General features: G+C 43.2%; 1 protein-coding gene and 1 long non-coding RNA gene across 2 annotated transcripts in view; one reads left to right on the plus strand and one right to left on the minus strand.

The window, feature by feature from the left end:
• Window positions 1–14665, minus strand: part of LOC130291702 (uncharacterized) — a 59855-nt gene extending 45190 nt beyond the window's left edge. Inside the window, exon 1 of the long non-coding RNA XR_008848009.1 lies at window positions 14165–14665. This is a non-coding gene — a long non-coding RNA (uncharacterized LOC130291702). The remainder of the gene's footprint in view (window positions 1–14164) is intronic.
• LOC130291701 (uncharacterized) lies at window positions 393–25092 on the plus strand. The gene is made up of 2 exons (XM_056540827.1): window positions 393–1996; window positions 25029–25092. Exon 1 carries the CDS (start codon window positions 584–586, stop codon window positions 1586–1588), a length of 1005 nt encoding a protein of 334 aa, XP_056396802.1. The 5' UTR covers window positions 393–583; the 3' UTR covers window positions 1589–1996; window positions 25029–25092.
• Window positions 25093–26435: the final 1343 nt, after the last annotated feature.

The raw sequence follows: 26435 nt of genomic DNA on the forward strand, positions 1-26435 counted from the left end.
AGCCTGAACAGCTGAGAGCAGAGTATATACTACTGTATACAGCGCCCTAAGACTACAGATATACAAATAACTAAAGAGTACAATACAGAGTACAGAGCTCCTGAGGAGAATACAGCCTGAACAGCTGAGAGCAGAGTATATAACTGCTGTATACAGTGCCCTAACACCACAAGACATATAACTAAAGAGTACAATACAGAGTATATAACTGCTGTATACAGTGCCCTAAGACTACAGATATACAAATAAAGAGTACAATACAGAGTACTGAATACAATACAGAGTACAGTACAGAGTACAGAGTACAATACAGAGTACAATACAGACATAACTGTCCCAGGAATGCAGAGTATATATACAGTGTAGTGACCTACCTGCCAGCACTACACAGCTCCTCTCTATATCTCTGTGCTCATTATAAAGCTCATACACTTGTTCCTCAGCAATAACCTGAAGAGATCACACAGGAGGAAAGTCCTCACTGTCTCTTTCCTTCATATAAAGTGCAATTACCCCTGAAGTGCCACAACTTCACTGCGCCCTCTAGTGGACAGTCTTTATATCTCATCTTACTTACACCAAAATGGCCTCCAATCCTCAAAATAAATGGAAAACCTCCAACAATCCTTCTATTAAAAAAACATCTGAGAACAAAGAACAAAAAACTCACCATGTACGCCGTACTGAAATGGAACTATTGCAATCTGATATATTGGGAACCTCCCATGGTTCTCAAAAAGAACAAGGTAACAGAATTCGGAACAAATCACCTAAAAAAAGTGTCACACCAAGTGATGCACTACCTCAAAGATCTACTTACGTCAAACGGAAAGAAAGAGATCCAGTTACACCAAATACAACTGGCAATAAATCAGCTACGGCGAGCCCAGAAACACACAAAGGGAGATGGGACGACGGAAACAACCATTCTACTCCATCTGATATGGAGGATGACTCTGACGACCCCATTACACAAATTCAAGCATCTAAAACCTCACCTGCATCAGAAGAATTAATGAAAGAGATGATGCTGTCCCTCAGAAAATCTATAAAAAAAGATCTCAATGACGCCATCACAAAAATCTCTGACAGATTGGACACTTTAGAAGAAAGAGTGACTGAAATAGATGAGAGAATTGAAGAAGTTGCATTCAATCACAACGGCCTCACTGACAAAGTCATTTCTCTTCAAGAGGAAATCTCTGCCATGAAAATCAAAATGGCAGACATGGAGGATAGAGGGAGGAGAAATAATGTCAAAATCAGAGGTGTACCCGAAACTGTTAAGGATGCGGACCTGAAAAAATATGTCCAACACCTCATAGCAACACTGATTCCTACAGTGGACACCATAGAACTGACTGTGGACAGAGCTCAAAGGTTATATAAACCAAAACATCTACCGGAAGAGATACCACGAGACGTCATCACCAGGATCCATTACTTCCATGTCAAAGAACAACTGCTCGCTGAATGCAGGAAACTACAAAAAACCACCAGAACCATTCCAGCACCTGTCTCTATACACCGACCTCTCCCAATTCCCTCATACCCTACAAGTGGGGGTTCCCAACTAAAATCCTACTGACCAGAAATGGGAAAACCTATTCTATTGCCTCAGTGGAGAAAGGCAAAGAGCTCCTTCAGAAATGAGACATTCAAATTGACAATGCTCCAAAGGATGATCAGCGAAGATTCTCAAAGCTCAATACGGATTGGTCCCGAGTACCCGGGAGCAACCCAACATGAGGAACTATATAATTGTTAAAGAACTTACCCTTTTTCCTGCAACTTCCCCAGTTGCGCAGATATTGAATCTGCACTTTCCCGACAACACTACTCCTAATTGTTGGTTATATTAATTGAAAATGTTATGTTTGTTTTGTTGTTTACACAGATTTCTTTGTGTTTCAGTATGAGACGATATTCCTCCCTCCGAATTACCGGGTGCAGAAGCTTCCTCCTCCCCATGAATAAGACCCTCCAAAGGGTTCAGGTAAACACTACTCACTCACATCATTTCACTACTGATCCACCATGACAGTCCAATTTATGAGTTTAAATGTGAAAGGACTTAACAGCCCTTTCAAACGTTCCTTAATTTGGACAGAGGCGAGGAAAAATAAGGTTGACATCTTGTGTTTACAAGAAACACATTTTAAGGAGGGCGATCATCCTAATTTTTTAAACAAAAATTTCTCTAACATATTTTTGGCCAACTCAAAAAAGAAGTCAGCCGGAGTAGCAATAGCGGTTAGAAACTTTGTCGCCTTCAACCTAATAGAAATACTAAGGGATATCAATGGGAGATATCTGATTATTGTATGTGAGATTAATAATCAGTTGTTCACCATAGTAAACGCATACGGCCCAAACAGCTCAAAAGTTAATTTCCTTAACAAATTGATAAAAAAAATAAACCGTATAGCTGAGGGGAAGCTAATAGTTGTGGGGGATCTTAATGCGATTGCTGATCGCTCAGAGGATACCGCCTCACAGAGCTCCACTCCACCTACTCAACTAAAACAATGGTTTGCCCAACACGAATTCCTGGATATATGGAGGTGCGCTCACGCCAACGAAAGAGACTATACATTTTACTCAGCTGCACATAAAATCTATACTAGAATAGATTATTTTCTGTTGAAAAAAGACGCTTTGAATTATGTCAAAGACTGCTCAATATCTCAAATCACTTGGTCTGACCACGCCCCATTTTTCTAAAAATTCATATTCCAAACCACCCTAGCAATACCTACATCTAGAAATGTAATGATTTTGTGTTGGGCAACCCACAAACTGTAAAGCTCATAAAGGAAAAATTTACAGAATTTATAGCCATAAATTCTCCTTCAACTGATGATCAATTCCTCTTGTGGAACTCAAGTAAGGCGTATATCAGGGGACTCATCATTCAGGCCACCTCAAAACAAAAAAGACTACATGAGGCTGAAATAAACCAAACTCTAACCAAATTATCCCAAATAGAAGCATCTCATAAACAGAACAACTCCCAACAAGTAGAGACTGAACTTAGACAGATTAAACTACATCTACGCCAATTATTAGTTTCAAGATTCGATAAAAGAATGAGGAGACTTAAAATACTCTATTATAATGATTTCAATAAATCATCAAAATTAATGGCAAACAGAATAAATAAAATGCGAATTAAAACTAGATTAAGTCACCTAGAAAATCCCTCCACAAAAAACAAAATTTATCACCCCCAAGAAATTGCTGATGAATTCAGTAAATATTATTATGACTTATATAATCTGAATAAAGACCCCAATACTCATCAGCCAGACCTAGAAGAAATTAACAGCTTCCTAGACCGATGTGATCTCCCTCAAATTCCTGACAAATTCAATAGCTTCTTATCACGGCCGTTCTCCTCAGAAGAAATTCATACAGGAATCGGACAAGCCAAACTCCATAAATCCCCTGGCCCGGACGGTTATTCTACTTTCTATTATAAAACCTTTGCAGATACCCTGGTGCCTCTATTGGAAAAGGTTTTTAATGAGACTATGAGGTCTGGTAAGTTTCCGATAGAGATGCTGTCAGCGCATGTTGTCACATTACCCAAACCTGGTAAAAGCCCCACCTGGCCCTCAGCCCTACGACCAATATCATTATTAAATGAAGATATCAAAACTGTATGCAAGGCTTATAGCCAACCGTTTTCATCATTGGTGAGGACCAGGTTGGGTTTACTAAAGGCCGTCAAACCTATGATGGCACCAGACGAGTAATAGACCTAGTGGCTCTAGCAGATCATAAACGGACGCCTTCTCTGCTCTTGTCACTAAATGCAGAGAAGGAGTTTTCTCTTTAGTGATGGAGCCCTTCGCCTCTCTAATTCGCAAATCCCCCAGCATTAAAGGAATTGATCATTCAATCAGTGAAAATAAAATCAGCCTCTACGCTGATGATGTCATTCTTCTTCTATCAGACCCACTCTCCTCACTCCTGACAACTCAAAAACTTCTGGATGACTTCGGTAAAGTCTCCTATTATAAATTAAATGAGAAGAAATGTTACTTATTGAGTATACATATGTCAAGGGAGGAGAAGGACATCATTGGTCAAAAATTTCCTTACAAATGGGCAGAAGAATCATTAACCTACTTAGGTATCCAAATCACTAATAATCCAAGAAATCTTATTAAAAGTAATTACCCCAACTTAATAACATCCCTGGGTAAAGAATTAGATGATATAAGTAAGAATGAGACAGGCTGGCTGAGTAAGTTGACTTTATATAAGATGTTTATCTTACCGAAAATCTTGTATAGGTTCAGAGCCCTACCTATCCCAACTCCCAAATATATATTCAATGCTCTGCAGAAACAACTCCTGAAATTTATATGGGGGTTCCCCTCCGAGAGTCGCACAAAAGATTTTTCTAGGCCCCATTAAAGATGGAGGATTTGGTTTGCCAAATATAGAGGCTTACTGGAAGTCCACCATATTATCCCAAACCAAAGCCTGATTAATACCAGAACGTGGCAACATTGGTTGGCAACGTGTAGAGAAAGAGACGCTAAATGTAGACAATTGGTCAAATGTATTACTAGTCGCAGGAAAACTGCTTCCTATTAAAAGATTTACTGTTCTACCACCAGTCAAAGCAATGCTAAAACTGTGGGCAGATTACAGCAAGTCAGAGAGAAATCCCCATTCTGGTTCCCAATGTAATATTCCCCTCTCCTCCCTCGTCCTATACACCTCCTTGCAGGACGTCTCCACCTGGTCAGATAAGCAAATAAAATATGTCTCAGATCTTTTTGAAGGGGACCGTCTTCTTTCCTTCCATGAATTACAGCTCCGCTATGGCCTCCCAGATATAGAGGAAGCTACATTCCAAATAATACAGAAATCCATTAAAAACTTATCCCATAAAGATGTCAACCTCCCCCAATTCCTAGCAGACACCCTACACAATCCGCACTCATACCTAGAGAAAGGTTTAGCGTGGTCCTATAAATTCTTTAATGAAAACGGATATAATGAGGCAAAATTCTCCCATCTAGGAAAGTGGGAGAACGATCTCAAATTAACGTTGAATTCCATGAGATGGGAGAAAGCGTTCTTCTTGGCTAAGAAGTCTACCCGATGTGCTTCCCACTGGGAATCGTATGCTAAAGTGTTAATGAGATGGCATTATACGCCGCTCCGTCTATCTACAATGTATCCTTTCGCTTCTATGGATTGCTGGAGGGACTGCGGTGGAATTGGATCCATCAAACATATTCTATGGAGCTGCCCAAAGCTCAAGCACTTTTGGTCAAATATAAATTCATTGATTAATGATTTATTGATCTCCCCGATCTCATTAACCCCTGAGTTGGAAAAAACAACGTAGTCTCAAGGTGATAACAGGTGCTCAACCCCAAGTGCAATTGTGCACTCATACAATGGGGTAGAGGACCCGCACCTATGGACAAAAGTGGGGTTTCAATCCTGTGGTAAATATATACAATGATATTAGCTAATCCTCAAAACTGATGTAAAAATGAGACATTAGCCAGTATATCCTTATATGAAGGACATACCTGAGCCCGCACACCACGCCAAGGTTTCTCATGTTATGCGGGACCTAACCACCAACCTTTTTTGCCTGGCCAGATGCATAGAACCAGGAACCAGATATACAGCAGCCTAAGGTCCAACTTGCAGACTGCTCCCCAGTCGCCTCCAGTGTGAACTCAGCACACATACAATGGGAGGGGGGAGACAGGCTACAAGCCCCACCCTTGCTGGTTTATATATAGCAGGCCTCACAGGTGAAACCCCCAATGCTACCCAATAAGATAAAAGGGTGCATTGGTATAAGCCTTAAAAGACGCTTGCCGGCTTATATTTGCATGGACATGGCTATAGCAGGAAACTCAACCCCAAGTGCAATTGTGCACCTTCGCTGGGGTGGAGGCCCTGCACTTGTCAACCGCTGCTAAGGGCGATGTCCCCAGCAAAAATTGCATACAATGGAGAATGCCTGCAGACGGTCACAAGTACCACAATCACATCCTGACACCTGATAAACGTGTATATAGATGCAAACAACATGACTGACTTTAAACAGAGAGACAAAACAACGTAGTCTCAAGGTGATAACAGATAACCCCTGAGTTGGCCCTGTTATTTATTGACATAGAGAATATTCCATTCCCCCAGCGAATCCCCATATGCCACATATTTCATGTATCCAGACTCCTCATTACGAGGCGCTGGAAAACTCCAAATATCCCAGACATCCAAGAAGTCATCGATAACGTCTCCACCAATGGGTCATATGAATGGGCTCTGGCAAATCAACAAGGGTGTGGGGAAAAGATGAGACACAAATGGAAATCCTGGTTTACAAAATTCCCTCAATCGGCCAATAACTTCTGTGATGGTTCCACGTAAATTCTGCTCTAAGCCTCAGCCGGACCAATATATAAGACCTGGATAATGGATCAGGGACAGTTACGTGTATTACATATGACATCACACATGACATCACTGCTGGACCAATATATAATACCTGGATAATGGATCAGGGACAGTTACGTGTATTACATATGACATCACACATGACATCACTGCTGGACCAAAATATAATACCTGGATACTGGATCAGGGACAGTTACGTGTATTACATATGACATCACACACTGAGCTTAAATATAGCAAAACTGGAGATGGGGACGCACCTGGTGAATCCGGAATATTACTTCCCATTCATATCAATAATAATAGTGAGTATAATAATAGTAACAACTCTGATTTTGTGGCGTTTCCTATAATAGTTTATAATATAATTGTAGCACTAAATCTCCATATCTATTGTTTACTAGAACATGAAGGTCTCATACTGAACATTGTGTTCTTTGTTATTATACAGTTAGGTGGTATTGTTATTACCCCTTATTATACCCCATTATTTACACTGCTGACAAATCCTACATAACCCAGGATCTCACAGATCATCGTGTATATGGACATGTATACACCATTATATTCCCCCACCCACTGGACTCTTCTGGTTAGATCTTCCCTATTACCGTGTTCATATTGGAGATCAGTCCGGACCTTCCGCGACATCAGATCCACACGTCATTTATACTAAGTATTAGTGCGGTTATTGTGAGTCCATTATATGTCATGTCTGCAGCATTATTATCCCATTTATTGTCTTTTGTTTATCCTTTGTTACATTCTAAAATCCTTTAATAAAAACCAAGTTGAAACATATATGTATATGTGTATGGGTATATATGTATATGTATGTGTGTATGGGTGTATATGTATGTGTGTATGGGTGTATATGTATGTATGGGTGTATATATGTATGTATGGGTCTGTGTATATATATATATATTAATATGTATGGGTGTAATTATGTATGGGTATACAGTATATGTATGGGTGTAGGTATGTATGGGTATACAGTATATGTATGGGTATATATGTATGGATATATATGTATAGGTGTATGGGTGTATATTTATAGGTGTATGGGTGTATATGTATAGGTGTATGGGTGTATATGTGTATGGGTGTATATGTGCATGGGTGTGTATGTGTATGGGTGTATATGTATATGTGTATGTGTATGGGTGTATATGTGTATGGGTGTGTATGGGTGTATATGTGTATGGGTGTATATATGTATGGGTGTATATGTGTATGGGTGTATACATACATGTATGTATACATACATGTATACACCCATACATATATACACCCATACACATATAAATATATACCCATACACATATATACCGATACATATATACCCATACATATACCCATACACATATATACCCATACACATATATACACATATATACCCATACACATATATACCCATACACATATATACCCATACACATATACATATATACCCATACACATTTACATATACACCCATACACATTTACATACACACATACACCCATACACATATACATATATACCCATACACATATACATATATACCCATACACATATACATATATACCCATGCATATATACCCATACATATATACCCATACACCTAAACATATATACCCATACATATACTGTATACCCATACATATATACCCATACATACTGTATACCAATACATATACTGTATACCCATACATAATTACACCCATACATATTTATATATATATATATATATATATATATAGATATATATATATAATGTATGGGTATACAGTATATGTATGGGTATACAGTATATGTATGGTATATATGTATAGATGTATGGGTATATATGCATGGGTATATATGTATATGTGTATGGGTATATGTGTATGGGTATATATGTATATGTGTATGGGTGTATATGTATATGGGTATATATGTGTATGGGTATATATGTGTATGGGTATATATGTATATGTGAATGGGTATATATGTATGGGTATATATGTGTATGGGTATATATGTATATGTGTATGGGTGTATATGTGTATGGGTGTATATATGTATGTATGGGTGTGTATATATATATATATATATATATATATATATAAATATGTATGGGTGTAATTATGTATGGGTATACAGTATATGTATGGGTGTAGGTATGTATGGGTATATATGTATGGGTATACAGTATATGTATGGGTATATATGTATAGGTGTATGGGTGTATATGTATACATGTATGGGTGTATACGTATATGTGTATGGGTGTATATGTATGGGTGTATATGTGTATGGGTGTATATGTATATGTGTATGGGTGTATATGTATATGTGTATGGGTTTATATATGTATGTATGGGTGTGTGTGTGTGTATATATATATATATATATATATATATATATATATATATTAATATGTATGGGTGTAATTATGTATGGGTATACAGTATATGTACGGGTGTAGGTATGTATGGGTATATATGTATGGGTATTCAGTATATGTATGGGTATATATGTATAGGTGTATGGGTATATATGTAAATGTGTATGGGTGTATATGTGTATGGGTGTATGTGTATATGTGTATGGGTGTATATGTATATGGGTATGGGTATGGGTGTATATGTATATGTGTATGGGTGTGTATGTATATGTGTATGGGTGTATATGTGTATGGGTGTATATGTATAGGTGTATGGGTATATATGTATAGGTGTATGGGTGTATATGTGTATGGGTATATGTGTATATATGTATGTATGGGTGTATACATGTATTTATGGGTGTAATTATGTATGGGAATACAGTATATGTATGGGTATATATGTATAGGTGTATGGGTATATATGGGTATGGGTATGGGTTTATGTATGGGTGTGTGTATATATATATATATATATATATATATATATATATATATATATACATATATATATGTATGGGTGTAATTATGTATGGGTATACAGTAGGGATTCAGTATATCGGCGGCCGATACATATCGGCCGAAAATAGCTGTTTCGGGGAAATGCCGAAACAACAAAAAATGTGCCGATAATGACCCACCTCCCCTGCCCGCCCACAGCACAAGTTGCAAACAGGCACTCGTGGGCGGTGCGCAACATCTGGGGGGGGCGCTCTCCGGGATAGGAATACTTCTTTTTATGTGCCCGGGCCGGCTCCCGTGTGTGGCTGCAGGTGGGGGCCGGCCAGCGCATATAAAACCTAATACTGTATACTAAAAACCAGGGGGCCTCCAGCTGTTGTGAAACTACAACTCCCAGCATGCCCGGACCGGCAAATCTTTTCGGGACATAAGGATGTCCGCCGGTCACTCACCATTCCCCGGCGTCCTCCTGCGATCCTCCTTCGGTCCCTCGCTTCTCCGCCTCTATGGTCGTACGCACGGGACGTCACTGACGTCCCGTGCGTACAACCAAAGAGAAGCAGGAGGACCGCAGGATCGTCGCAAGATAATGCGCGCTGGCCGGGGCCTGGTAAGTGACCGCGTCATCTTCTTCAGTGTTCCGGTCACCGCTCCTCCGGTCCCGGCACCTACTGCTATGGTCCATAGGCCATAGCAGTAGATGTGGCCCCGGGCCGGAGGAGCGGTGACCGGATCACTGTGGGGGCAGCAGTACAGACATACAGCCTCCAGCCATACACTGTATATGGCTGGAAGCTGTATGTCTGTGGAGTGGGTGGAAGCTGCCTACTATTGTGGGGGAACTGCTGACCTAATGTGGGGGGGAGCTGCCTACAAATGTGGGGGGGAGCTGCCTACAAATGTGGGGGGAGCTGCCTAATATTGTGGGGGGGCAGCTGCCTACTATTGTGGGGAACCTGCCTACTATTGTTGGGGGGCAGCTGCCTACAAATGTGGGGGGAGCTGCCTAATATTGTTGGGGGGGAGCTGCCTACAAATGTGGGGGGAGCTGCCTAATATTGTTGGGGGGAGCTGCCTAATATTGTTTGGGGGAGCTGCCTACAAATGTGGGGGGGAGCTGCCTAATATTGTGGGGGGGAGCTGCCTAATATTGTGGGGGGAGCTGCCTAATATTGTTGGGGGGGGGGGGCTGTCTAATATTGTTGGGGGGGAGCTGCCTAATATTGTTGGGGGGGGGAGCTGCCTAATATTGTTGGGGGGGGAGCTGCCTAATATTGGGGGGGGGAGCTGCCTACAAATGTGGGGGGAGCTGCCTACAAATGTGGGGGGAGCTGTCTAATATTGTTGTGGGGAGCTGCCTAATATTGTGGGGGAACTGCCTACTATTGTGGGGAACCTGCCTACTATTGTGGGGGAACTGCTGACCTAATGTGGGGGGGGGCTGCCTACAAATGTGGGGGGAGCTGCCTAATATTGTTGGGGGGAGCTGCCTAATATTGTGGGGGAACTGCCTACTATTGTGGGGAACCTGCCTACTATTGTGGGGGGACTGCTGACCTAATGTGGGGGGGAGCTGCCTACAAATGGGGGGGGAGCTGCCTAATATTGTGGGGAACCTGCCTACTATTGTTGGGGGGCAGCTGCCTACAAATGTGGGGGGAGCTGCCTAATATTGTTGGGGGGGAGCTGCCTACAAATGTGGGGGGAGCTGCCTAATATTGTTGGAGGGAGCTGCCTAATATTGTTGGGGGGAGCTGCCTACAAATGTGGGGGGGGAGCTGCCTAATATTGTGGGGGGGAGCTGCCTAATATTGTGGGGGGAGCTGCCTAATATTGTTGGGGGGGGGCTTTCTAATATTGTTGGGGGGAGCTGCCTAATATTGTTGGGGGGGGGGAGCTGCCTAATATTGGGGGGGGGAGCTGCCTACAAATGTGGGGGGAGCTGCCTACAAATGTGGGGGGAGCTGCCTAATATTGTTGTGGGGAGCTGCCTAATATTGTGGGGGAACTGCCTACTATTGTGGGGAACCTGCCTACTATTGTGGGGGAACTGCTGACCTAATGTGGGGGGGGGGCTGCCTACAAATGTGGGGGGAGCTGCCTAATATTGTTGGAAGAGCTGCCTAATATTGTGGGGGAACTGCCTGCTATTGTGGGGAACCTGCCTACTATTGTGGGGGAAATGCTGACCTAATGTGGGGGAACTGCCTACTATTGTGGGGAACCTGCCTACTATTGTGGGGGAACTGCTGACCTAATGTGGGGGGGGAGCTGCCTACAAATGTGGGGGGAGCTGCCTAATATTGTTGGGGGAGCTGCCTAATATTGTGGGGGAACTGCCTGCTATTGTGGGGAACCTGCCTACTATTGTGGGGGAAATGCTGACCTAATGTGGGGGGAGCTGTCTAATATTGTTGGGGGGGAGCTGCCTACAAATGTGGGGGGAGCTGCCTAATATTGTTGGGGGGAGCTGCCTAATATTGTTGGGGGGAGCTGCCTACAAATGTGGGGGGGAGCTGCCTAATATTGTGGGGGGGAGCTGCCTAATATTGTGGGGGGAGCTGCCTAATATTGTTGGGGGGGGGCTGTCTAATATTGTTGGGGGGGAGCTGCCTAATATTGTTGGGGGGGAGCTGCCTAATATGGTTGGGGGGGGAGCTGCCTAATATTGGGGGGGGGGGAGCTGCCTACAAATGTGGGGGGAGCTGCCTACAAATGTGGGGGGAGCTGTCTAATATTGTTGTGGGGAGCTGCCTAATATTGTGGGGGAACTGCCTACTATTGTGGGGAACCTGCCTACTATTGTGGGGGAACTGCTGACCTAATGTGGGGGGGGGGCTGCCTACAAATGTGGGGGGAGCTGCCTAATATTGTTGGGGGGAGCTGCCTAATATTGTGGGGGAACTGCCTACTATTGTGGGGAACCTGCCTACTATTGTGGGGGGACTGCTGACCTAATGTGGGGGGGAGCTGCCTACAAATGGGGGGGGAGCTGCCTAATATTGTGGGGAACCTGCCTACTATTGTTGGGGGGCAGCTGCCTACAAATGTGGGGGGAGCTGCCTAATATTGTTGGGGGGGAGCTGCCTACAAATGTGGGGGGAGCTGCCTAATATTGTTGGAGGGAGCTGCCTAATATTGTTGGGGGGGAGCTGCCTACAAATGTGGGGGGGGAGCTGCCTAATATTGTGGGGGGGGAGCTGCCTAATATTGTGGGGGGAGCTGCCTAATATTGTTGGGGGGGGGGGCTTTCTAATATTGTTGGGGGGAGCTGCCTAATATTGTTGGGGGGGGGGAGCTGCCTAATATTGGGGGGGGGAGCTGCCCACAAATGTGGGGGGAGCTGCCTACAAATGTGGGGGGAGCTGCCTAATATTGTTGTGGGGAGCTGCCTAATATTGTGGGGGAACTGCCTACTATTGTGGGGAACCTGCCTACTATTGTGGGGGAACTGCTGACCTAATGTGGGGGGGAGCTGCCTACAAATGTGGGGGGAGCTGCCTAATATTGTTGGGGGAGCTGCCTAATATTGTGGGGGAACTGCCTGCTATTGTGGGGAACCTGCCTACTATTGTGGGGGAAATGCTGACCTAATGTGGGGGAGCTGCCTACTATTGTGGGGGAAATGCTGACCTAATGTGGGGGAGCTGCCTACTATTGTTGGGGAGCTACCTACTATTGTGGGGGAGCTGCCTACTATTGTGGGGGAGCTGCCTATTAATGTGGGGGAACTCCTGACCTAATGTGGGGGAGCTGGCAATCTAATGTGGGGGAATCTAATCTAATGAGCGGAGTGCTGCATTCTACCAGAAGACGGGGAGAAGTCATTTTCGGTTTCGGTATCGGTTTCGGCCGGACATTTTTTTTTTTTCCGGTTTCGTTTCGGTTCTGAAATTTCCATTTCGGTGCACCTCTAGTATACAGTATATGTATGGGTATACATGTATAGGTATACAGTATATGTATGGGTATACATGTATGGGTATACAGTATATGTATGGGTATATATGTATAGGTGTATGGGTATATAGGTAAATATGTATATATGTATGGGTATATATGTATGGGTATATATGTGGGTATGGGTATATATGTGGGTATGGGTATATATGTGGGTATGGGTATATATGTGTGTGGGTATGGGTATATATGTGTGTGGGTATGGGTATATATGTGTGTAGGTATGTATGGGTATATATGTATGGGTATATATGTATATATATATATATATATATATATATATATGGGTGGGTATGTATGTGTGGGTGTATATATATATATATATATATATATATATGGGTGTAATTATGTATGAGTATACAGTATATGTATGGGTATACATGTATGGGTATACAGTATATGTATGGGTATATATGTATAGGTGTATGGGTATATAGGTATATATGTATGGGTATATATGTGGGTATGGGTATATATGTGGGTATGGGTATATATGTGTATGGGTATATATGTGTATGGGTATACAGTATATGTAAGGGTGAATGTATGTATGGGTATATATGTATGGGTATACAGTATATGTATAATGTCTCCGCTGTCTCGTGGACACAGCTTCACATCAAGTTTATACCGAATCTCAAGGAAAGACACGCTGGTTTGCTTAACTGATGTAATCTTTACTGAGATATAATGAAAGTGCGGTAAAACTGTAAAACAAACATATGAAAGACAAATGTAAGCATGGCTATTCAAGTGCCTTACATTATGCATAGCTAATACATAGATAGGGTCTAACATGTGCTCACTTACTACACACTGAAAACACATTATCTATCTACAAATGCCTAGCATCTCTCTACACAGGCTAACTAACAATTCCGTACTCACAGGCTTTGGTATTTATCAGATTTGCAGTCTGTATTAGCTTTAAGAAGTCCTGTGGATCTGGTCACTGTGGTGGCTGGAGCTGGAATGAATGAGACATGCCGGATCTAGCCCTATGCTTTAGAGAGAAGGCCTGCCTCTAGGCTTCAAGAAAATGGAGGGTCTTAAGGGAACAGACCCTGCTGAGTGCCAAGCATGTAAAATACATTGCGAAGGCAGCACACTCCCCACCTGGCATACTTTTTTGTTATGCCACTAACCCTTGGACAGAAGTAAAACTACTTCAGAAATTGGCCTTGCATACACTTTGGGAATGCCCTGTCTAACAATCCTAACTTCAACCTTTCTAACTCTAGCATCACTACTAGGATCAGTCCCCACAATGAGTCCAATAGGCCACTCGTTCCTGTGGGCCTGAGAGTCTTTCAGTAAGACAACGTCTCCAACTTGTAAATTGGGTTTGTCATCTTGCCATTTCTTGCATGGCTGGAAGATCACCAGGTATTCCTGTTTCCACCTCTTCCAGAAAATGTCCGCAAGACTTTGAACTTGTTTCCATTGCTTGGCGTACAAGTCCTTGAGTGAATTGTGTTGAGAAATCTCTTTCTTTTTCAGAAGGCCTTGGATTTCTTCTTTAAAGACTTCCTGTTGGACGCATCTGATGATCGTGACCTTGGCTTGTTCAAGGTGGTCGTTGCTACGCTGATCAGTATTGGTAGCTCTGCAGGAGGATCTGGCTAGACAGATAAGTTTTCCGATTGCACGGGTCAGCGACTTCCAGCTGGAAAACCTTTCAAATCTATGAGTGCCCAGACTGTCTCTTGTAACTATAGTCCTACAAACTGTCACTTGAGGTCTTACCTCTTTGTCTTGATCTGGTTCTATGAGTTCAAAGGTCTCTACCTGAGTAGTTTCTTTGGTTTCTGGTTTACGAAGAAAGGATGGACCTACAAACCAGTTAGTTTGCTTGAGCGCAGCGGCTGGCACCAGTCTTGTCCCATGATCAGCTGGGTTCTTGTCTGTGCTGATGTGATGCCACTGTTCTGGACTTGTAGACTTTCTGATACGTGTCACTCTGTTGGCCACGTATGTATAAAATCTTCTTGAAGCATTGTGAATATATCCTAACACAATCTTGCTGTCTGTATAAAAGTTCATTGCATGGATCTCGATGTCCAGTTCTGTTGTAATCATGTCTGCCATCTCTACAGCTAAGACAGCAGCACAAAGTTCTAGACGTGGGACAGTGTGAGCCGGTCTGGGAGCCAGCTTAGATTTTCCCATGAGGAACCCGACATGACTTTGTCCCTCAGTGTCTATTACCCTAAGGTAGGCGACATATGCGATAGCCATAGTGGAGGCGTCAGAGAATATGCATATTTCTCTTCTCTTTGTAGCAGACAAGGAAACAGATACGTATGGTCTAGGGATGTTGAGTTGTTCAAGCTCTAACAATGAGTCTTTCCACAACTTCCACTGCATTTTCTTCTCTTCAGGTAGAGGTACGTCCCAGTCACTTTGTTCTTGCTCAGTAGTGATCTGTCTCAAAAGAGCTTTACCTTGCATGATGATGGGTGCTACGAACCCCAGGGGGTCGTAAAGACTGTTGACTGTAGATAGGACACCTCTTTTTGTGAATGGCTTCTCTTCTCTGGAGACCCTGAAGGTGAAACTGTCAGTCTTCAGGTCCCAACTAATCCCAAGACTTCTTTGCAAGGGTGGTGATTCTGTTCCTAGATCCAAGTCTTTGAGGTCTTTAGCACGGTCTTCCATTGGAAATGCTTCCATGACTCTGTTGCTGTTGGAAGCTACCTTGTTCAGTCTTATGTTGGATTCTGCCAACATTTCTCTTGTACTTTTCAGGACGTTGATAGCTTCTTCGTTGCTGGAGAAAGAAGCAAGTCCATCATCTACGTAGAAGTTCTTCATGACGAACTGTGTGGCTTCTTGACCATGTCTTTCACCTTGCTGTGCTGCTCGTCTCAGGTTGTAGATAGCTACAGCTGGAGAAGGGCTGTTTCCAAACACATGTACCTTCATCCTGTACTCTGTGATTTCTTTGTTAAAGTCGTTGTCTGTATACCACAGGAACCTTAAGTAGTCTCTGTGATCTTCACGAACAAGGAAACAGTAGAACATCTGTTGTACGTCTGCTGTCACTGCTATGAGTTCTTTTCTGAACCTGATGAGTACTCCAAGGAGTGTATTGTTCAGGTCAGGTCCGCTGAGAAGGACATCATTTAGTGAGATGCCTTTGTGCTTCGCACTAGAGTCAAATACTACGCGTTTCTGGCCTGGTTTCTGAGGATGGTACACCCCAAATATTGGTAAGTACCAGTGTTCTTGGTTCTCTTGTAGTGGTGGTGCCCTTTCAGCTTGATCGTTATCAAAGATCTTCTGCATGAAGGCTTGGAAGTGTTTCTTCATATTTGGCTTTCTTTGTAGCATGTGCTGCAACGAGGTGAAGCGTTTCTCTGCTTGTACCTTGTTGTCAGGAAGGCGATGGCGTGGTGACCGGAAGGGTAGAGGGGCTACCCAGCTGCCTGATTTGTCTCTGAAGACTTCTCTGTCCATGATCTCAAGGAAGAGAGTATCTTCCACCGAGGGTGCTAGCTTGTCGTCATCTCGTGTTCTTTCAAACACCTTACAGCCCAGTTCATCTGTATCTCCAGTTGAGGCGAAGTCTTCCATGCACCTCTGGATACTCGGATGATGTGTTGGGTTTACAAGTCTCTCTTTAATGTGTAGACTGTTGGTACATGGGCAAAGACAAGATGTACGACCATTCTGTAACAGATGTGTTCTGTAGACATTTACCTTTTCTGGTTTGTGGAGTCCGTCTAGACATACTTCTCCAAAGATGACCCATCCGAGATCAAGGCGTTGTCCAAATGGTGCATTGTGTGGCCCATTGTACTGTTCTCTGACTTTGTGCACTTTGAGGATATCTCTCCCAAGTAGAAGGATGATTGCAGCATCTGGATCTAGTGCTGGTATCTGGTCTGCTATTCGCACCAGATGGGGGTGATGACGAGCAACTTCAGGTGTGGGGATCTCTGACCTGTCGTCTGGTATCTCATCACATTCTATGAGGATAGGAAGAGTCACCTTTGTCTTTCCATCTAATGACTCAATGATGTAGTTGTTTGCTCTTCTCCCTGTTGTCTCTACAACTCCAGAACAAGTCTTCAGGGTGTATGGAGTTGGACTTCCTTTGTCACCGAAGAGGTCAAAGAACTCTGTTTTTGCCAGAGATCTGTTACTCTGTTCATCCAAGACTGTGTACATCTTGATTGCTTTTTCTCTGAAGCCTGCAGGATACACCTTGACTAAGCATATCTTGGAACATGATCTGGGGCGGCCCTGCTCTGTACAGATCTCAGTACACTTTGAGGTTACTGCTGGCGTTGTACTCTCGCCTTGCTCCCCACCATGATCTTCTTGAGTTGCTGGAACTTCTTGTTTCCATGGTGATGGTCCTGGGTGCAGTGCTGACAGGTGTTTGTCACTGTTGCACTCTGTGCATTTTATTGTTTTTGTACAGTCTTTTGCAAGATGCTGAATTGAAGCGCAACATCTGAAACAAATGTGATTGTCTTTAAGGTAAGCTTTGCGCTCTTCTAACGTCTTACTTCTGAAACTGCGACATTTTCTTAGTGGATGAGGCTTGTTGTGGATGAGACATATTTTGTCTGGCTCCTCAACTTTCTTACTTGTGTTGTCTTCCTGATTGACTGCAGACTCAGGCGAGACTTCTGTCTTCCGTACAGAAACTGTTGCTCTGCGTTCTTTGTAAGGCGTTGGATGTTTTTGCTCTACCTTTGGGGAGCTTGCAGTTCTCTTGTTCAGGAAAGCAAAGCTTGGATCATTGCGTGTTTCAGCTTGGTCTACGATGAATTCAGCAAGGAAGGCAAATGATGGAAATGCGACTCGATGTTCTTTCTTGTATCTTGATGCTTGAGTGACCCACCTTTCCTGCAAGTTGAAAGGAAGTTTCTCGATTATGGGATCAACTCCACGTGCTGTATCTAAGTATGAGAGACCTGGCAGATATCCACTAGACTTAGCGGCTTCTATTTCTAAGAGTAGGTCCCCAAACCCTCTCAGCTTTTGATTGTCTTTGTTTGTCATTCTTGGATAGTTTTCTATCCTCTTCAGAAGAGCATCTTCAATCACTTCAGGTGACCCATAGCAGTGTTCTAGTCTCCTCCACACCATTGCAAGTCCTGCTGCTGCGTCATGAACATGTACTGATCTGATTCTTTGGGCTTGCTCAGTGGACTCTGGTCCTAGCCATTTGACGAGCAGATCAAGCTTTTCTCTGTCTGTCAGATCTAAGTCTTGGGTACCGCTTAGGAAAGATGACTTCCAGGCCAAGTAGTTTTCTGGACGGTCGTCGAATTTCATGAGACCAGCGCTCACTATCTCACGGCGCATCAGGAATCTTGCTACCTCTGTAGCTCTTGCTGCATCTGGTGAATACTTCCTGGGTGTAAACTCAGGGTATGGCTGCGGCTGGTAAGGCTGATGAGGTACTTGACTAAGTCTGCTTTGTTCTCCTCTATTGTAAGTCTTTCTGCTATAATCCAGACTTGTATTTGCTTGAGGAGGGAGTACATCAGCATCCGTTTGCACTCTTGTCAGGTTGGCAGATTGGTCTCTGAGCATGCGACCACTTGACTTCCTACCCTGAGGTTCTGATTCAGTCTTGCAGTGTTGCATAGTATCAAAGTTGCTTATTGCTGGTGGAGTCAATGATGGCCTTGGTGTGTCATTGAACTGCTGGTCAGTGTACATGGTTGCTTGTGACTGTATGTACTCATGGGTACGTTGGCTTGCGCTGAGGGGTGACATCTGGGTTTCTATGTCAGCGAACTGAGCTTCAGCAGCCCTTGTGAGAACTTCTGCCTCGGCTAAGGCTGCTGCAGCGTTTTTCTGCTGTTGCAGTAAGTGTAAAGATGCTTGCACTTCAGCTTTTCTTCTAAGTGCTTCAGCTTTTCTTCTAAGTGCTTCAGATTCACTTTTTGCTTGTTCTTTCATCAATTCAGCTTCTCTTCTAAGTGCTTCAGATTCACTTTTTGCTTGTTCTTTCATCAATTCAGCTTCCTGCTTTGCATAGGACGCCATTGCACAAGCTGCATCTGCTTTTGCTCTTGCCTTAGTTGCTATGGCGCTAGCGGATGACAGGCTGGTGGTGCTTGAGTGTCTAGAACTATGGCGTTTAAATCTTGATGCATCGGCGCTAACCGAAGTTAGATTTGTTTGACTGGATGCTCTAGACAATGTTGTGCACCTAGATCTACTTCTTGGCAAGGTGTCTTCCTCTTTATAGGAGCATTGAGGGTTAACTGTCAGAGTGCTGTTCTCTGGGTTCTGCATCTTGATTTAGCTGGCAGCGTAGATAATGATGATGACTGGACACAGCACAGCGGTGTTATAGCACGTGAGAGAATTAGTTTCACTTTCTAGTGCTTCGCGCCCTTACTCCGACACAGACTGCAGGGCACAGGATTTATGAGTCTTTTTTACTGCTGCGGACGATTCAAAGCTGATTAACTGCTTCTGATAACGTTTTAAAAGCCTTTTTACTATAATGTCTCCGCTGTCTCGTGGACACAGCTTCACATCAAGTTTATACCGAATCTCAAGGAAAGACACGCTGGTTTGCTTAACTGATGTAATCTTTACTGAGATATAATGAAAGTGCGGTAAAACTGTAAAACAAACATATGAAAGACAAATGTAAGCATGGCTATTCAAGTGCCTTACATTATGCATAGCTAATACATAGATAGGGTCTAACATGTGCTCACTTACTACACACTGAAAACACATTATCTATCTACAAATGCCTAGCATCTCTCTACACAGGCTAACTAACAATTCCGTACTCACAGGCTTTGGTATTTATCAGATTTGCAGTCTGTATTAGCTTTAAGAAGTCCTGTGGATCTGGTCACTGTGGTGGCTGGAGCTGGCATGAATGAGACATGCCGGATCTAGCCCTATGCTTTAGAGAGAAGGCCCGCCTCTAGGCTTCAAGAAAATGGAGGGTCTTAAAGGAACAGACCCTGCTGAGTGCCAAGCATGTAAAATACATTGCGAAGGCAGCACAATATGTATGGGTATATATGTATAGGTGTATGGGTATATATGTATATATATATATATATGGGTGGGTATGTATGTGTGGGTGTGTATGGGTATGTATGTGTGGGTGTGTATGGGTATGTGTGGTATGTATGGGTATGTATGTGTGAGTATATATGGATATGTATGTGTGGGTATATATATATATATATATATATAATATATACCCATATATATACATATATATATATATATTTATACACCCATATATATATATATATATATATACCCATATATAAAAAAAAAAATATATATATATATATACCCATATACATATATAAACCCATATATATATATATATATATCCTTATATATATCCATATATATACACACCCATATATATATACCCATATATATATATATATATCCATATATATATACCGTATTTATCGGCGTATAACACGCACTTTTTAGGCTAACATTTTTAGCCTAAAGTCTGTGTGCGTGTTATACGCCGATACCGCCCCAGGAAAGGCAGGGGGAGAGAGGCCGTCGCTGCCCGCTTCTCTCCCCCTGCCTTCCCTGGGGTCTAGAGCGCTGCTGTCGGCCCTTCTCACCCCCTGGCTATCGGCGCCGCTGCCCGTTCTGTCCCCCTGACTATCGGTGCCGGCGCCGATAGCCAGGGGGAGAGAAGTGGCGCCGATAGCCAGGGGGAGAGAAGGGGCAGCGGCACCCATTGCCGGCGCCGCTGCCCCGTTGCCTCCCCCCATCCCCGGTGGCATAATTACCTGAGTCGGGTCCGCGCTGCTCCAGGCCTCCGGCGTGCGTCCCCGGCGTTGCTATGCGCTGAACGGCGCGGCGCATGACGTCAGTGACGCACGCCGGAGGCCTGGAGCAGCGCGGACCCGACTCAGGTAATTATGCCACCGGGGATGGGGGGGAGGCAACGGGGCAGCGGCGCCGGCAATGGGTGCCGCTGCCCCTTCTCTCCCCCTGGCTGTCGGCGCCGCTTCTCTCCCCCTGGCTATCGGCCAGGGGGTGAGAAGGGCCGACAGCAGCGCACGAGACCCCAGGAAAGGCAGGGGGAGAGAAGCGGGCAGCGACGGCCTCTCTCCCCCTGCCTTTCCTGGGGGTATATCGGGGTATACACGCGCACACACGCACCTCATTTTACCATGGATATTTGGGTAAAAAATTTTTTTTAACCGAATATCCTTGGTAAAATGAGGGTGCGTGTTATACCCCGATAAATACGGTATATATATATATATCCATAGATATATATATATATATATATATATGAGTGTGTGTATGTATTGCTTACTGACATGATAAAAACATTCTTGAGACCAATAAACATATACTTCATTATATTCATCATCAGTAATTTTAGTAGACACATGAATAACTGTTTCTAAACAACAACTCCCATGATAAGGGTTGTATTTTAGGAACAGGTTGCCTTCTGCTGTTGCAAATCTTTAGGCTCAACATGTTTCTTAAATTACAACTCCCATCATTCCCACACAGGAAATGGGGGTTGTTTTTTATCAAAAGTTGGAGCATCCACATAAAAAAAAACGTTCTCCACAGGGGTGAGTGCCATGCATGTAGTAACTTTTTTTTTAGTTTTTATTTCAGATACGTGTGAAGGGCTACAACTCTGTCTGATGGACTACGTTTATTTTGTTGTAAATTCAAAAAAATATTTTGACAGCTTGTGTGGTAGTGCTTCTTTCAATAAAATTTTTATAAAACGTGTTGTAATTTTTTATTTTTGTGTAATAAATTTACATTATAATGCTAAGTAGTGGAAACTGTCTTGTAGACAGAATCCATTACTAAGTCAGGGCTTAGCTTTAGCGCCAAAACCAGCTAGCGCTATCCCCCCCCCCATTATTACCCTGGTACCCACCGCCACAAGGGTGCTAGGAAGAGCCGGTACCAACAGGGCTGGAGAATCAAAAATGGCGCTCCTGGGCCTAGGTGGTAACAGGCTGGCATTATTTAGGCTGGGGAGGGCCAGTAACAATGGTCCTCACCCACCCTGGTAACGTCAGGCTGTTGCTGTTTGGTTGGTATCTGGCTGAGAATGAAAATATGGTGAACTGCACACGTTTTTTTTTTTTTCCCATCTTGGTAATTATTTTTGACAAACAACGTGTATGTCACCATTTTTTCAGTCTCTGACAGATAGCAAACAAACAGCAAGAGCCTGACATTACCAGAGTGGACGAGGACCATTGTTACTGGCCCTCCCCAGACTAAAAAACACCAGCCTGTTAACAACTAGGCCCAGGTTCACCATTTTGGACGCTCTGGGCCTGTTGGTACCGGCTCTTCCCGGTACCTCGTTTTAGGTTGTGAACTTGGTAATAATTGGAGGTTACCGCTTCCTGGTTATTTATTTTTTGGCACAAACGCTAATCCCTGCGTTTGTAATGGACTACATCTATACGATTGGTTCCATTACTAAACCGTATAATATAAATTAATAAAAAAAAATTATAAAATTTTAGAGAAATAAGCACTCCCCTCCATTTTATTGTTTTTATACCAAAATAAAGGAGAGCCAGCTACATAGGCAACAGAATGCAAAATTGTATTCCTCACAATTAATGAATCTGAAAATAAAACATAATAATTTAATTGTGTAACATGGTATTCAAAATACATATTAACAGGGTAGAGGTGGCGCTATATGGTGTGGTTCACATATATCAGGTATCCTGCATAGGTGGTCTCACCCTAAATATTGACACAACTGATTGAATAACTTATGAAAACTTGGCATAAATTGTATTGACTCATGCGTCCATTGTTTCTTGCCAACGGACAGGTGAAAGCAGAAAGTTGTGTTACCCTGTCATAAGCATCACCCATCTGGCATTAACCTCCCTGGCGGTATGATTCTTTCTGGAAATTTGTACCAAAAGCGGTACAATTTTTTGCACTGAATCTCACATCTTCCCCCCGCCCATTTCACATCTCCCCCATCACATTCCCCCTCCCTTGTCACATTCCCCCTCTCCCTTGTCACATCCCCCCGTCACATTCTCCCCCCTCCTTGTCACATTCTTCCCCCCTTGTCACATTCTTCCCCCCCTTGTCACATTCTCCCCCTTGTCACATTCCCCCCCTTGTCACATTCCCCCCCTGTCACATTCCCCCCCTGTCACATTCCCCCCCTTGTCACATTCCCCACCCTTGTCACATTCTCCCCCTTCATGTTACATTCCCCTCCCCCTGTCAAATCCCCCCTTGTCACATCCGCCCCTTCATGTCACATTCCCCCTCCCCTGTCACATTCCCCCCTCTTGTCACATTCCCCCCCCCCTTGTCACATTCCCCCTGTCACATTTCCCCCCCCCCTTCATGTCACATCCCCCCCCCTTGTCACATCCCCCCCTCTGTCACATTCCCCCCTTTGTCACATTCTTCCTATCCCCCCCTTGTCACCTTGTTCTGCAGCAGGATACACTGGGTTTGCCGGGCAGTTTTCAAACCTAGTGTATTTGCTGCAGAACAAGCCCTTTCCCCTTCAGCCAATCACAGGCTTTACACCACTGCGGCCTGTGATTGGCTGAAAAGTGAAAGGTCCTGTAAGATGAATAGAGCAGGGACCAGAGCGCACGGAGGGGAACGACATCTTCAGGGACCGGGACTAGGTGAGCAAAAGTTTTTTTTATTTTACTACTTTTTCCTTTTACATTTAGCTCAGTGTTTTTCTGACAGGGTACCTCCAGCTGTTGTGAAACTACTACTCCCAGCATGCCCGGACAGCCTTTGGCTGTTCGAGCATGCTGAGAGTTGTAGTTTTGCAACAGCTGGAGGCCCCCTGGTAGGGAAACACTGACTTTTAGTATTTTTCTTTACCTGCTCTGGCCGGCCCCCGCAACGCGAGCCAACCAGAGCAGATAATCGCAAGTTTTCCCGGGGGGCCGCATCGCTATATCGCATTGCTTTTGCGATATATCGTGCAGCCCGGCCGGGAACTCTGTAATTCTACCCCGAGCGTGACTCGGGGTTACCGATTCTGGCAGGGAAAATTAACCCCGAGTCACGCTCGGGAATACCGCTCAGGAGGTTAAATTTAGATTCTTGATGAATGTGAACTGTCAAAAAGAAAAGATTGGTATCAGTTCTTGCATGATTTTACCCGCAAATCACGCCAGAGGGAAACTTTGCAGGACATCAATTTTGAGGCAGGATGGTTGGACATCTGAGAGGGCACCTGACAGGGTAACACATCTTTATGCGTTGCCCTGTCCACTGTCTTGAAAAAATGGACACCAGATGCTACACTACTTATAATAAGTGGTCATCTGTTGTGGCGTCAATTGTGTCAATATTTATGCTTTAACATATGTTCACTAGAGATGAGCGAACTTACAGTAAATTCGATTCGTCACGAACTTCTCGGCTCGGCAGTTAATGTCTTTTCCTGCATAAATTAGTTCAGCTTTCAGGTGCTCCAGTGGTCTGGAAAAGGTGGATACAGTCCTAGGAGACTCTTTCCTAGGACTGTATCCACCTTTTCCAGCCCACCGGAGCACCTGAAGGCTGAACTAATTTACGCAGGAAAAGTCATCAACTGCCGAGCCGAGAAGTTTGTGACGAATCGAATTTACTGTAAGTTCACTCATCTCTAATGTTCACCATAAGGTGTCTATGCATTCAATTTGGAACAAGTTGTGATACATAGATCAAAACCATAATTAGGAAAATGATGTATTGGTCTGTATGTCAATGTGACATTTTCCTTTTCATTTTTCAGAAGACTCATCTACAGCTATCTTATTTGTGTTTATTGTCGACTACTCTACAGAACAGCTATACAGGTTGGCATTTAATAATACATACATAATTGTATCATGTAATATAAACTAAATGTGCATAAACATTTTTTTTTGTTATAATCAATGTCTTAGCATTACATGTAGCTGGCACGGACGTCACTGTGCCAATGTAGTCGAAATAAAACGTAAAAATGAGTTTAGTAGCTGTGCTGGAGTCCCTCTATTTTCTGCCCAATATACCCTGTCGTCACAGCCCTGCTGTATGAGTGATATTTAGTGGGGTGGGGGTGAGTACTGAGTTATTCAGGGGCGCACTGCTTTACTTGAGTCCTCCGCTGTGGAACTCTTTTACCCTTGCAGTGCTGTTACAATATTAACCAAGTTTCAAGCGGAATGAAGGTTTGCCAGTATGTGCCTCTTGCTGGAAAATGCAGATGGTGGTGTTATTGGACTAGGTTCAGGGACCAATGCCACGATTTGGCTGGACAGTGGTGATGTTGTGATCAGTGGAGCGTGCTCTCAGTTCTCAAGTGAGACGGTAATGGCTTCGTAATTGCGTGTACTACTATGTGTATAATATTTTGGTATTGGTGTGTGCAGTCCTAGGCTACACACATTTATGGAAGCCACATCCCCATTTTCAAAAGCGATTAGTAGGGTTAACTTGTGATAAGTTGTCATTTGTTGTGTTATAAATTTTGTCTATTTAGGCTTAGTTCACCTATGGTGTCTATGTGTTACATTTTTTAAAAGCTGGGCAACATAGATCAAAAATCTAAGTAATAAAATGATGTTTAGTTCTGTGTGTCAATGTGACATTATCCTTTTTTGATTTTTTTCAGAAGACTCATCAACAGCTCTTTTCTTTTGCTTTATTGTCTACTACTTATCAGAGCCGCTTTTCAGGTTTGCATAAAAATTTTACATAAAGTTATGTAATACATAAATATAGTGTGGGTGATTTTAGAACAACTTGTCCTGATGTGAAGCTGAAGAGTGTCCCAACCGTTCAGATCGCTTCTTTCATCAAAAAAGCTATATGATTGTTTGCTTTGGGCAACCCAACAACCTTTAGATACATAAATGTATTTCCTCTTCATGCCACACAGAGGTAATAAAGGGGCAATGAAATAGTAGGGTGAAAATTAGTAGTAGACATAGTGGCGGATCAAGGTGAAATAATATGACACAGTGGTTAAAATCATATGGGGTGGTGGTTTTAGTAGATTACTAAAAGGCTCTCGGATATTCTACTGTATTTAAGGGTTTTATAGTTAATTACAATCTTCATTTAGTACATGACACTACTCTATAATTTATAAAGATTTTTTTAGCCTCTATTCACAATAGGGAACATCTTCCACTAATGGACACTATTTTATTCC

Source organism: Hyla sarda, chromosome 9, assembly GCF_029499605.1.
Source record: "Hyla sarda isolate aHylSar1 chromosome 9, aHylSar1.hap1, whole genome shotgun sequence".
NCBI classification, from domain to species: domain Eukaryota; kingdom Metazoa; phylum Chordata; class Amphibia; order Anura; family Hylidae; genus Hyla; species Hyla sarda.